The sequence below is a fragment of the Silurus aristotelis genome, assembly GCF_946808225.1.
Source record: "Silurus aristotelis genome assembly, chromosome: 4".
Lineage (NCBI taxonomy): Eukaryota > Metazoa > Chordata > Actinopteri > Siluriformes > Siluridae > Silurus > Silurus aristotelis.
The window spans coordinates 28,674,763-28,687,562 of NC_139577.1; the positions used below are offsets into that span (position 1 = coordinate 28,674,763).

Here is a 12,800-nt window from a genome sequence, read left to right on the forward strand (position 1 = left end):
TCCATGTGTGTCCTAACTGTGCCAGACTTCATAGACAAAGAGGTTTATGGCAAAATTTTCAGTTCTCCATCTGTCTATCTTTCTGTCAACCTGTCGATCTGTCTTTCTGTCGATCTGTTTGTCTGTCTTCTCTCTATTTTTCTGTCTGTCTGTCAGTCAGTTTGTTTGTCTTTTGACTATCTCTCTGTCTTTTGTCTATTTGTCCGTCTGTCAGTTGGTCATCTTGTCTATCTCTCTGTCTGTCTGTCTGTCTGTCTGTCTGTCAGTCTGTCTGTCTGTCTGTCAGTCAGTTTGTCTGTCTTCTATCTATCTGTCTGTCTATCTATTTGTCTGATTTGTTTCTGATGCTTTGTCTGTCTGTCTGTTTTTGTGTGTCTTTCTTTCTGTCTCTCTTGTTTCTCGAACTGCCTGTCTGTCTGTGTGTCAGTCGATCCATCTGTCGGTCTGTGTGTCAGTCGATCCGTCTGTCTGCGTGTCTATCAGTCAGTATGTCTGTCGCTCTTTCTTTCTTTGTCTGTCTATCCATCTGTCTGTCTGTCTGTCTGTCAGTCGATCCATCTGTCTGTGTGTCTATCAGTCAGTTTGTCTGTCTGTCTTTCTGTCTATCAGTCAGTGTGTCTGCCTGTCTGTCTATCTATCTGTCTGTCCTTGTCAGTCTATCCATCTGTCTCTCTATCGATCAGTCAGTTTGTCTGTCTTTTTTCTATCTATCTTTCTGTCTTCCAGTTGACTATTTTCTAAATCTATTATTACACAGTAACTATCAGTATTGTTACATTTGATGGATGTGTTTACAGTTACGATGGTGTGTGATTGTACCTTACAGTCCAGGAGCACATTATGAGGGCTGAGGGCTCGATGAACCAGGCCGTGTCCGTTAATAAATGCCAGTCCCTCCAACACCTCATAAGCAACCTGCAGGACCTTCTCCGCACTAGAACACACACAACATATGCGTAGACCTTTTTTTGCCTCCTTCTCCAGGCTTCTTTGTAAATTCTATACTTCATTTTTTTGTATTAAATACTCTATAATGTAGCATAGACTTTCACTTTATATAAAACCTTTACACCTAATGAACCACTCTCTGCAGCCGTGTTGTGCAGAAATGCATCTTAGAATGCGAAAGAACTAGAATCCGCAGCTATGAAAAGCAAAACACTTTATGCCACTGATACCCAATGAGGAGCGACACAACATATCTGACACACTTCTTCTTTTTGTAGCTACAGGTTGTACAGACTTCCAGCTTGTCACACAGCATCTTTAATCACTGAATGATTCCAGATGCTTTTGGCCACATGGCAGTGAGTTTTCATTATGGCCTGCACATGTTCTGGTTCGGCAGCGCTTATTCGGGATGCGCACAAAATAAACTGTTCACAGCAAAATGTACGAACTGATTTTTAACATTGCCTTGAAGTAAAACCTCCACCTTGACAAGATACATTTATAGAACTCCATCCAAAACAAAAAACATCCCACATGTAAATAAAAGTAAAATAAAAACTGTATAATTTCAATACAGTTGATAATAAAATGTAAAAAAAAATGTTTCAAGGTTTACTTTTGCATCCTTTTAAGAAACTTCATGTACACTGACAGTAACAGATATGTGAACTGAAATAGGCTCAAAAGTGCAAAAGTTTGTGCACCCTTCTGACATGCACACACACACACACACACACACACACACAAATATTTATTACTTATATATAGCCATTATTGTCAAAATATCTGGCAACAAATATCTGGCAACCCTCAGTAAACATGTCAAAACTGTGTCCAAAGTGTCAATATTTTGTGTGAGCACCACTGTAATGTAGCACTGCCTTAATCCTCCTGGGTATAGAATTCACCAGGTTATGGCTGGGATCCTCTTCCACTCCTCCATAATGACATCACGGTGCTTCAGAGGAAGCTTTCTTCTGTGATGACGCCATGCTGTAGTGTAACTCAGTTTCAGGGTGATACCGATCTTCTTATCGCCTCGGCATCTTTGTGGAGTGCAACAATTCTAATTCTCAAATCCTTTAGAGAGTCTTTGCCATGAGGTGCCGTGTTAAACATCCAGTGGTCAGTATGAGAGAATTGTACCCAAAGCACTACATTTTAAACTGCTCTAATAGAAGATACACAAATTTGTATGGTTCTTTCAAGCAGACAAAAACATGAACATGATGAATAGGACATGTTACACGACATACAGCTGTTATCATTTAGAGTGTATTCAGATTTGCCAGCTGTTTTGACAATAACGGCTGTATGTAGAGTTATTTTTTTAGAGGACAGTAAATCTCTACTGCTACACAAGCTGCACATTGACTACTATAAAATATATCCAAGTTTCACTTTTTTTTAGCACTGAGAACACATACTTAAATAGTGTGTGTGTGTGTATATATATATATATATATATATATATATATATATATATATATATATATATATATATATATATATATATAAAGTACAAAATGCAGTGTATATACAGATAGCAATATATATACAGTACAGACCAAAAGTTTGGACACACCTTCTCATTCAAAGAGTTTTCTTTATTTTCATGACTATGAAAATTGTAGAGTCACACTGAAGGCATCAAGGGCTATTTGACCAAGAAGGAGAGTGATGGGGTGCTGCGCCAGATGACCTGGCCTCCACAGTCACCGGACCTGAACCCAATCGAGATGGTTTAGGGGTGAGCTGGACCGCAGAGTGAAGGCAAAAGGGCCAACAAGTGCCAAGCATCTCTCGGGGAACTCCTTCAAGACTGTTGGAAGACCATTTCAGGTGACTACCTCTTGAAGCTCATCAAGAGAATGCCAAGAGTGTGCAAAGCAGTAATCAAAGCAAAAGGTGGCTACTTTGAAGAACCTACAATATGACATTTTTCAGTTGTTTCACACTTTTTTGTTATGTATATAATTCCATATATAATTCCACATGTGTTAATTCATAGTTTTGATGCCTTCAGTGTGAATCTACAATTTTCATAGTCATGAAAATAAAGAAAACTCTTTGAATGAGAAGGTGTGTCCAAACTTTTGGTCTGTACTGTATATAAAGATATATTAGGATATGCTGTGAATTAATGATTACATACAGTTATAGTTAGAGAAAGAATATACAAAATGTACAAAGTGGAGCCGAACTGTAGGATGTTTCGATTTAGTGAAAACAATAAAGCATCAGTGAGACCACTGGCCTGAATAAACCAAACTGAATGAGTTTAAACAGTTAGTGGGACGGTGGGAGGAGTGTTTTATAGGAAAAGGATCAGTCTGATCTGCTTCACACTGGGGGTGAGTTTTTTTCTGAGTATTTTCTATTAACGCTACTTTTCAAACCTTTGTGTTCTATTTTACCACAGAAATCTTATACTTCTGATTTACAGATGAGCAGATGAACAGTGAAAGTCTGTCGATAGATTTCTAAGTCTAAATTTACTGTCTGTTTCACTGATGAACAATACAGGCAGCAAAGGCACCTACTTAATCCTGAGGGGATCGGCAGCTCAGAGCTTAAAGCTATGGGTTACTGATTAGAAGGTCAGGGGTTAGAAGGTCAGGTCCTTGCCTAATTCAGTGATTATGGGTGATGTAATAATGGATGCTGTGTGACAAGCTGGAAGTCTGGACAACCTGGAGCTACAAAGAGAAGATGTGTGTCAGATATTTTGTTTTGTTCTTTATTGGGCATCAATGGCATAACATGTGAGCGCATAAGCATCTTGTTTTTTTTTTTTTTTTTTTTTTTTTTTTTTTTTTTTTTTTACTATTTCATCGTAATGGTTGTGTGTAAAAAGTCAGACAGAATTGATCTGTGTAGGTTAGATTCAGCATGGGGATCTGAAAACGATTACAGTTGCTCGTTTTGCTCTTTCGGATGTAACTTAACGTTCGAAACGGTACAGTAGTCTGCTTCATTTTTATCTCACGATATCCATCTGATTTATTTCAATGTACAAGCGGTTTGGCAATCAATCCGCCAACTCAGCATAAGTTACAGCAAAGAAGTTTGTACATTATACTGACATATTGATATTATATTGACAATATATAACATTTGTTAACACGACCATAATATTTATATATCCCCTCTGGGTGCTACATCATGGCTGACACTGCATTCTGACCCCAGCTTTCTCACAAGCAGGAATATGTGAAGAATTTTACATATAAGAATTTTCTCTTTCCTTTTTCGTTCCTGAGAGCATGCAAAATGAGAGAAAAGGGGTGGGGCTTCCAGAAAAGTTCATAGTTAAAACCAATCATTTCAGCAAACCATTCAAATTATTCCAGATTCATATAACAGCTATATGTGTGTGTGTGTGTGTGTGTGTGTGTGTGTGTGTGTGTGTCAGTGTGTGTGTGTGTATATATTATGTATTATATCTATAGTCTAGAACAATATGAACTCTATAATAGTGCTCTGGGTGCTCTGTAAACGGATTTATCCAGCAGATGGCAAAGCGAGCGCATCCTTTTTTTAATAGGACTAAATACTTATTAAACCGAGAAATTACGTGCCATGAACGTTTGGTTTGTGTCTTTTCGCTTACCTGATGGGTTTGACTGGTTTGAGAAGGTCCTTGAGGCTGTGTTCGTAGTGCTCAACGACAACAACCAGTCTTTCTGCAAACACAGTGACGGAGAAAAAAGTCACAAAATATACTCGAGTTATATACAAAGGGGGAAAAATAAGTAAACGTATTTGCCCCCCTCTAATTGTTTTCTATAGTAAATTGTTTGTTTCAAAACACATTAAAATAGAAATTAACAACCAATGCAACACAAAATGCTATTTTTTTATTTTCTTTTTCTATTATTGGGTTTAATTAGGCTAGACACACCCTGGTGTAATTACCGCTGTCCTGTGAAATCTAAAAACCACTGAAATAAATCCTCTCCTGCTACACGAAGTTGGCTAAGAGAGGTTTTGGTAAACAGTACACGATGCTACGATTTAAAGAAAATTCACACAAATCTAGACGAAAAAAAAAAAGACATTTTGCATATCAAAATGAAAAGAGTGCTATTTCTAATTTTTGGGGATTCCAGCAACCGCAATAAGAGACATTATATTCAAAATGGAAAAGACTGAGGCAAAAAAGAACAGCGAACTCAACTTTCATGATCCTACAATTAGAAAAAGATGACGCACAAATTGTGTAAATGAGAGAGTTGCAATGTGAAAGCCACTGCTAACCAAGCGAAACATAAAAACTTGTCTTTCAATCGTCATGACAAGCCTTTTGGGATGATGATCTGTGGACATCTGGTGTACAGGGGGGAAAATGCTAATACAGGATCACACTATAATAAGATTTAATCAAAGATGGTGGTGGTATAGTAGTGCTGTGAGGATGCTTTTCTGCTCCAGAGCCTGAATGTGGTAGCATAATTGATGGTTCCATGAAATAGTATGTCCAGTCATGTGATCTAAGGCTCTGGGTTATGGAGGCGAGAAGATCCAAAACACAAAAACAGGTTCATCTCAGAAAAGCGCCAAATGTTTTTTGATGCTTTGGCAGGAACTAAACATGCAGTTTACAGTGTGGAAATTAGAAATGTTCCAGTCCACATTTAGTCTCTATTTACTGTTATGATGTCCTCCACTCTTCTGAGATGATGTTCCACTAGATCCACTACATAGTGTGTGTTTGTGGAGATTTTTTCTACAAGGGTGTCAGAAAAAATCAGGTACTGATGTAGTTGAGGTAAGGAGGCCTTCCAAAGGTGTTGAGTTCAGAGCTCTTTAGCGGGAGTTCTTCCACTCCAACCCATGTAAACCATATCTTCATGGAGCTGCGTTTGTGCACAGGGGTATTGTCATGCTGGAACAGGTTTGTGTCTCCTAGTTCAAGTGAAGGCAAAATGTAATGCCACTGTACCACATCCATATTTGGCTCATGAATTATTATTTTTTTTTTCACAAACACTTAAACTAGAAATCGTGTACAATTTTATCCACAGACTCGAGCAGTGTTCAGTATGTCTAATACATGCACCTTAACCAGTATACACCAAAGTAGTATATTTGATGGCTAAAGATCCAACCAGCACAAAAGGAACCAGAATTTCTTAAGACATTCATTAACATCACCATGAATGCTAAATGTACAGGTCATACCATGTTTTCCTCGTGAAATGTCGATGTACTGACACAGCCTTGGGTGCGTGATGGTCTTAAGGATCTGGAAGCGGCCCAGGATCTTGATAGAGTTGGGGGTCAGGGGGAGACCGTTACTGCCACACACATCATGAGGAAGCGGGGATGCAAAAAAGGTGAAAGCCCCGAGCTCGGCATCTGTCAGGGGCTGCATGTTCTATCTGTTCGTCACTGCCTCGGGTCAGAGAATGCACACTGGGAGGAAGAGAAGAAAAACAAAAACAGGCTTTCAATTCCAGGATCAATACTACACACTGTGAGGAGCAAAGACATTATGACACAGCTATGCTTTAGTCTTTGATTTAATAAAATTCATTATTATATATATATATATATATATATATATATATATATATATATATATATATATATATATATATATATATATATATATATATATATATATAGTGAGGAAAATAAGTATTTGAACACCCTGCTATTTTGCAAGTTCTCCCACTTAGAAATCATGGAGGGGTCTGAAATTGTCATCGTAGGTGCATGTCCACTGTGAGAGACATAATCTAAAAAAAATTAATCCAGAAATCACAATGTATGATTTCTTTAAAAAAAATTTGTATGATACAGCTGCAAATAAGTATTTGAACACCTGAGAAAGTCAATGTTAATATTTGGTACAGTAGCCTTTGTTTGCAATTACAGAGGTCAAATGTTTCCTGTAGTTTTTCACCAGGTTTACACACACTGAAGGAGGGATTTTGGCCCACTCCTCCACACAGATCTTCTCTAGATCAGTCAGGTTTCTGGCCTGTCGCTGAGAAACACGGAGTTTGAGCTCCCTCCAAAGAGTCTCTATTGGGTTTAGGTCTGGAGACTGGCTAGGCCACACCAGAACCTTGATATGCTTCTTACAGAGCCACTCCTTGGTTATCCTGGCTGTGTGCTTCGGGTCATTGTCATGTTGGAAGACCCAGCCTCGACCCATCTTCAATGCTCCAACTGAGGGAAGGAGGTTGTTCCCCAAAATCTCACAATACATGGCCCCGGTCATCCTCTCCTTAATACAGTGCAGTCGCCCTGTCCCATGTGCAGAAAAACACCCCCAAAGCATGATGCTACCACCCCCATGCTTCACAGTAGGGATGGTGTTCTTGGGATGGTACTCATCATTCTTCTTCCTCCAAACACGTTTAGTGGAATTATGACCCAAAAGTTCTATTTTGGTCTCATCTGACCACATGACTTTCTCCCATGACTCCTCTGGATCATCCAAATGGTCATTGGCAAACTTAAGACGTGCCTGGACATGTGCTGGTTTAAGCAGAGGAACCTTCTGTGCCATGCATGATTTCAAACCATGACGTCTTAGTGTATTACCAACAGTAACCTTGGAAACGGTGGTCACAGCTCTTTTCAGGTCATTGACCAGCTCCTCCCATGTAGATCTGGGCTGATTTCTCACCTTCCTTAGGATCATTGAGACCCCACGAGGTGAGATCTTGCATGGAGCCCCAATCCGAGGGAGATTGACAGTTATGTTTAGCTTCTTCCATTTTCTAATGATTGCTCCAACAGTGGATCTTTTTTCACCACTGCAATTTCCCCGTAGCCCTTTCCAGCCTTGTGGAGGTGTACAGTTTTGTCTCTAGTGTCTTTGGACAGCTCTTTGGTCTTGGCCATGTTAGTAGTTGGATTCTTACTGATTGTATGGGGTGGACAGGTGTCTTTATGCAGCTAACAACCTCAAACAGGTGCATCTAATTTAGGATAATAAATGTAGTGGAGGTGGACATTTTAAAGGCAGACTAACAGGTCTTTGAGGGTCAGAATTCTAGCTGATAGACAGGTGTTCAAATACTTATTTGCAGCTGTATCATACAAATAAATAGTTTAAAAATCAGATATTGTGATTTCTGGATTTTTTTTTTTAGATTATGTCTCTCACAGTGGACATGCCCCTACGATGAAAATTTCAGACCCCTCCATGATTTCTAAGTGGGAGAACTTGCAAAATAACAGGGTGTTCAAATACTTATTTTCCTCACTATATATATATATATATACACACACACACACACACACACATATATACACAGTGGAACCCACTTATCTCGCCCTCGGTTAACTCGACAACACTATTAAGTCGACGTTTTTGAAGTGGAAACGCCAAATTCTCGCTTTTTCTAAGCATTTTTTATCGGTTATGTCGACTTTTTTTTTATGTCGCCGAACCCTGATATCTCGAGCACAAGGGGGAAAAATTTGCCATTTAACGTCGGTTATCTCGGTGCCGCCGCAGAAGAACTCGCGGAAGTGGCGGAAAAATCAAGTCTTACAGCTGCTACAGGTGTTGTATTGTATACTGGTGAATCTCTGCTGTTAGTTAGTGCACATATGCCTTTTGTTGTTAAATGTTATGCGATGAACGGAAGGCGAAAGCCGCGCTTGGCGGCGCGGAACGTGGGATGAGCAAAGCATAGAATAAACACCGGCAGGATCGGGGGGTGAATCCGCGATGCGCTTTGGGAAGAAAAGAGCAGCCGGTGAGAGAGTGCCGGTGGGAAGACACGTACCGGGATACGCATGCGCGATAACAACAACCGCCGTGAACCAACATATACCAACAATAACGGACAGTGAGAGTGTGGAAGTTTAAATAGGAGCTGGTGATGATGATAAACGAGCACCAGATGTGCGCGATTAAAGCCGGGAGCTTCAGAGAAAGCGGCCGAGAAAACACCTGACACGCTGAAGGGGGCTGAAGGGGGCGTGGCAGGTGGATTCCTGACAGATAAACATGTACTGTATGTATTTTTTATAACATGCCTTCATCAAACAAATTTTACACTGTTGTGTAAAAAAAACCTTCAAAAACACGTGCATGCACATTCTCATTTATTAACGCACATCATGTACATAAAGAAATTTCAAGCACGTTAATATACTGCCGACATTTTGATTTTTGTTTATCTCGATCATCGGTTACCTCGATGCTTTTTGGCGACCCCCTAGGACACCGACATAACCGGGTTCCACTAATATATATATATATATATATAAACACATCAAAACATCATCAATGACTCTTCACACCAGCAGGTTCAGGGGCAGCGTTTTTCTTCCACCATCACCCAACTGAACTCCACACAACACCGTTAGAACACTGTATAAACACTGTATACAGTATATCTTCTGTACAGTTGTATATACATCAGCTTCTGCACATTTTTTACTGCCATAGCATTTATATATACAGTGAGGAAAATTATTTGAAGAGTATTTGAACTATTTTGCAAGTTCTTCCACTTAGAAATCATGGAGGGGTCTGAAATTTTCATCGTAGGTGCATGTCCACTGTGAGAGACATAATCTAAAAAAAAAAATCCAGAAATCACAATATCTGATTTTTAAACTATTTATTTGTATGATACAGCTGCAAATAAGTATTTGAACACCTGTCTATCAGCTAGAATTCTGACCCTCAAAGACCTGTTAGTCTGCCTTTAAAATGTCCACCTCCACTACATTTATTATCCTAAATTAGATGCACCTGTTTGAGGTCGTTAGCTGCATAAAGACACCTGTCCACCCCATACAATCAGTAAGAATCCAACTACTAACATGGCCAAGACCAAAGAGCTGTCCAAAGACACTAGAGACAAAATTGTACACCTCCACAAGGCTGGAAAGGGCTACGGGGAAATTGCCAAGCAGCTTGGTGAAAAAAGATCCACTGTTGGAGCAATCATTAGAAAATGGAAGAAGCTAAACATGACTGTCAATCTTCCTCGGACTGGGGCTCCATGCAAGATCTCACTTCGTGGGGTCTCAATGATCCTAAGGAAGGTGAGAAATCAGCCCAGAACTACACGGGAGGAGCTGGTCAATGACCTGAAAAGAGCTGGGACCACCGTTTCCAAGGTTACTGTTGGTAATACACTAAGACGTCATGGTTTGAAATCATGCATGGCACAGAAGGCTCCCCTGCTTAAACCAGCACATGTCCAGGCACGTCTTAAGTTTGCCAATGACCATTTGGATGATCCAGAGGAGTCATGGGAGAAAGTCATGTGGTCAGATGAGACCAAAATTGAACTTTTGGGTCATAATTTCACTAAACGTGTTTGGAGGAAGAAGAATGATGAGTACCATCCCAAGAACACCATCCCCACTGTGAAGCATGGGGGTGGTAGCATCATGCTTTGGGGGTGTTTTTCTGCACATGGGACAGGGCGACTGCACTGTAATAAGGAGAGGATGACCGGGGCCATGTATTGCGAGATTTTGGGGAACAACCTCCTTCCCTCAGTTAGAGCATTGAAGATGGGTCAAGGCTGGGTCTTCCAACATGACAATGACCTGAAGCACACAGCCAGGATAACCAAGGAGTGGCTCTGTAAGAAGCATATCAAGGTTCTGGCGTGGCCTAGCCAGTCTCCAGACCTAAACCCAATAGAGAATCTTTGGAGGGAGCTCAAACTCTGTGTTTCTCAGCGACAGGCCAGAAACCTGACTGATCTAGAGAAGATCTGTGTGGAGGAGTGGGCCAAAATCCCTCCTTCAGTGTGTGCAAACCTGGTGAAAAACTACAGGAAACATTTGACCTCTGTAATTGCAAACAAAGGCTACTGTACCAAATATTAACATTGACTTTCTCAGGTGTTCAAATACTTATTTGCAGCTGTATCATACAAATAAATAGTTAAAAAAGTCATATATTGTGATTTTTTTTTTTTAGATTATGTCTCTCACAGTGGACATGCACCTACGATGACAATTTCAGACCCCTCCATGATTTCTAAGTGGGAAAATATATATATATTTTTGGCCGAATATTTCCGGTGGCCGAATATTCGATGCATCCCTAATATATATATATATATATATATATATATATATATCAACGCATCAAAACATCATCATTCACATTCCAGTCACAAAATGTTTAAGCTCCTTCCATCAAGAAGCAGATACAGGAACATATTCACCAGAACCAGCAGGTTCAGGGCCACGTTTTTAATCCACCATCACCCGACTGAACTCCACACGACATCGTTAGAACACTGTATAAACACTGTATACAGTATATCTTCTGTACAGTTGTATATACATCAGCTTCTGCACATTTTTTACTGATATAGCATTTATATATACAGTGAGGAAAATTATTTGAAAAGTATTTGAACTATTTTGCAAGTTCTCCCACTTAGAAATCATGGATCAGACATCATCTTAGACATCATCTTCTGTACAGGTGTATATACATTGTACATATTGCATATTGTACATTTATATACCCCTCACTCTCTACACATTTTGTGCCTTACATACATACTTGCACTAATATTTTACATATATGTACAGTGTAATTATGTTATATATATATATATATATATATATATATATATATATATATATATATATATATATATATATATAATTATTATTTTTTTCTTCATATAAATATATATATAAATAAAACTACTTAGTGTACTTGCTCATCTTCTGCACATTTTTTTTTTTACTGCCATAGCATTTATATCTATTTATTTGTTGTACTTATTTAACAGTGTCTGCCCATTTATAACTGCTATAACCTTTATATGTATTTGTTGTACATATATTTACATATACATGATTTAAACAAAAGGTATTGGGACACCTGACTTTTCCAGCCGAATGTAGTTCTTCCCCAGACTGTTACCACAAAGCTAAAGGCACACAATTGTATAGAATGTCTTTGGATGCAGTAAAACATTACATTTTCCATTCACTTGAACTAGAAGACACTAGAATGACCCTGTGCACAAAGCAAACTCCATGAAGACATGGTTGACATGGGTTGGAGTGGAGGATCTCCTGCTTTAGAGTACTGATCTCAAACCCCAGGCTTCCTCACCTCACTTACATCAGTACTTTACTACTCCAAAATCTAGTAGAACATCTTCCCAAAAGAGTGGAGGAATTTTAAGAGCAAATTGGGACTAAATGTAAAATATGATGCTCAAAAAGCACATACCATGATTATAACCAGGTGTCTGCAATATATATATATATATATATATATATATATATATATATATATATATATATATATATATATATATATATATATAAAGAGAGAGAGAAGAGAGAGAAAGAGACCTGCAGGGTTAATTGCATATGGATCAGAACATCTCAAGCTGATGAATGGACACTTGCTCAAAGCATCAACACCGTTATATACATCTTCCTTTCAAAATGAAAAGATCACAATTATTAGAATAAACCAAGATCTTATATGGCATTACCTTTTCCACAAAACACTAAACCGATTGCTCCATACCCCTTCTTCTACTTTACTCCTCTGATATTTGTGAAATTATTTCCGGAGTCCGGTATAAACAGAAAATGTGGTCATGTGCATTGACGTCATCACTCAGCGACTCCGGTTAAGCACGCTTCCTATAAATAAAGTGCCAAAGAAATTTCAGAAATGTTCGAAATAGATTAATATTATTATTATTATTAGTAGTAGTAGTAGTAGTATTATTATAGAAACTGATTTGGACAATTTGGAAGAAACACATACAACATACGAAAATAACCTTTAGAAGTGTATTTGAAAAATAATTTAAATTATAGATAAAATAATATTAAAAATAAAATAAAATAACAAAATAGATAAT

General features: G+C 38.6%; 1 protein-coding gene across 2 annotated transcripts in view; it reads right to left on the bottom strand.

Moving 5' to 3' along the window:
* Positions 1–12,568, bottom strand: part of tbck (TBC1 domain containing kinase) — a 111,117-nt gene extending 98,549 nt beyond the window's left edge. For both annotated transcript variants that reach the window (XR_014533086.1, XM_083538662.1), the window contains exons 1-4: positions 12,423–12,568; positions 6,136–6,369; positions 4,565–4,637; positions 820–934 (exon numbers count right to left, since the gene is read on the bottom strand). Coding sequence is in view for 1 of the 2 variants with exons in the window: in XM_083538662.1 (XP_083394788.1) it covers positions 820–934; positions 4,565–4,637; positions 6,136–6,328 (381 nt within the window). In the remaining variant the exon portion in view is untranslated. The remainder of the gene's footprint in view (positions 1–819; positions 935–4,564; positions 4,638–6,135; positions 6,370–12,422) is intronic.
* Between the last annotated feature and the right edge of the window lie 232 nt (positions 12,569–12,800).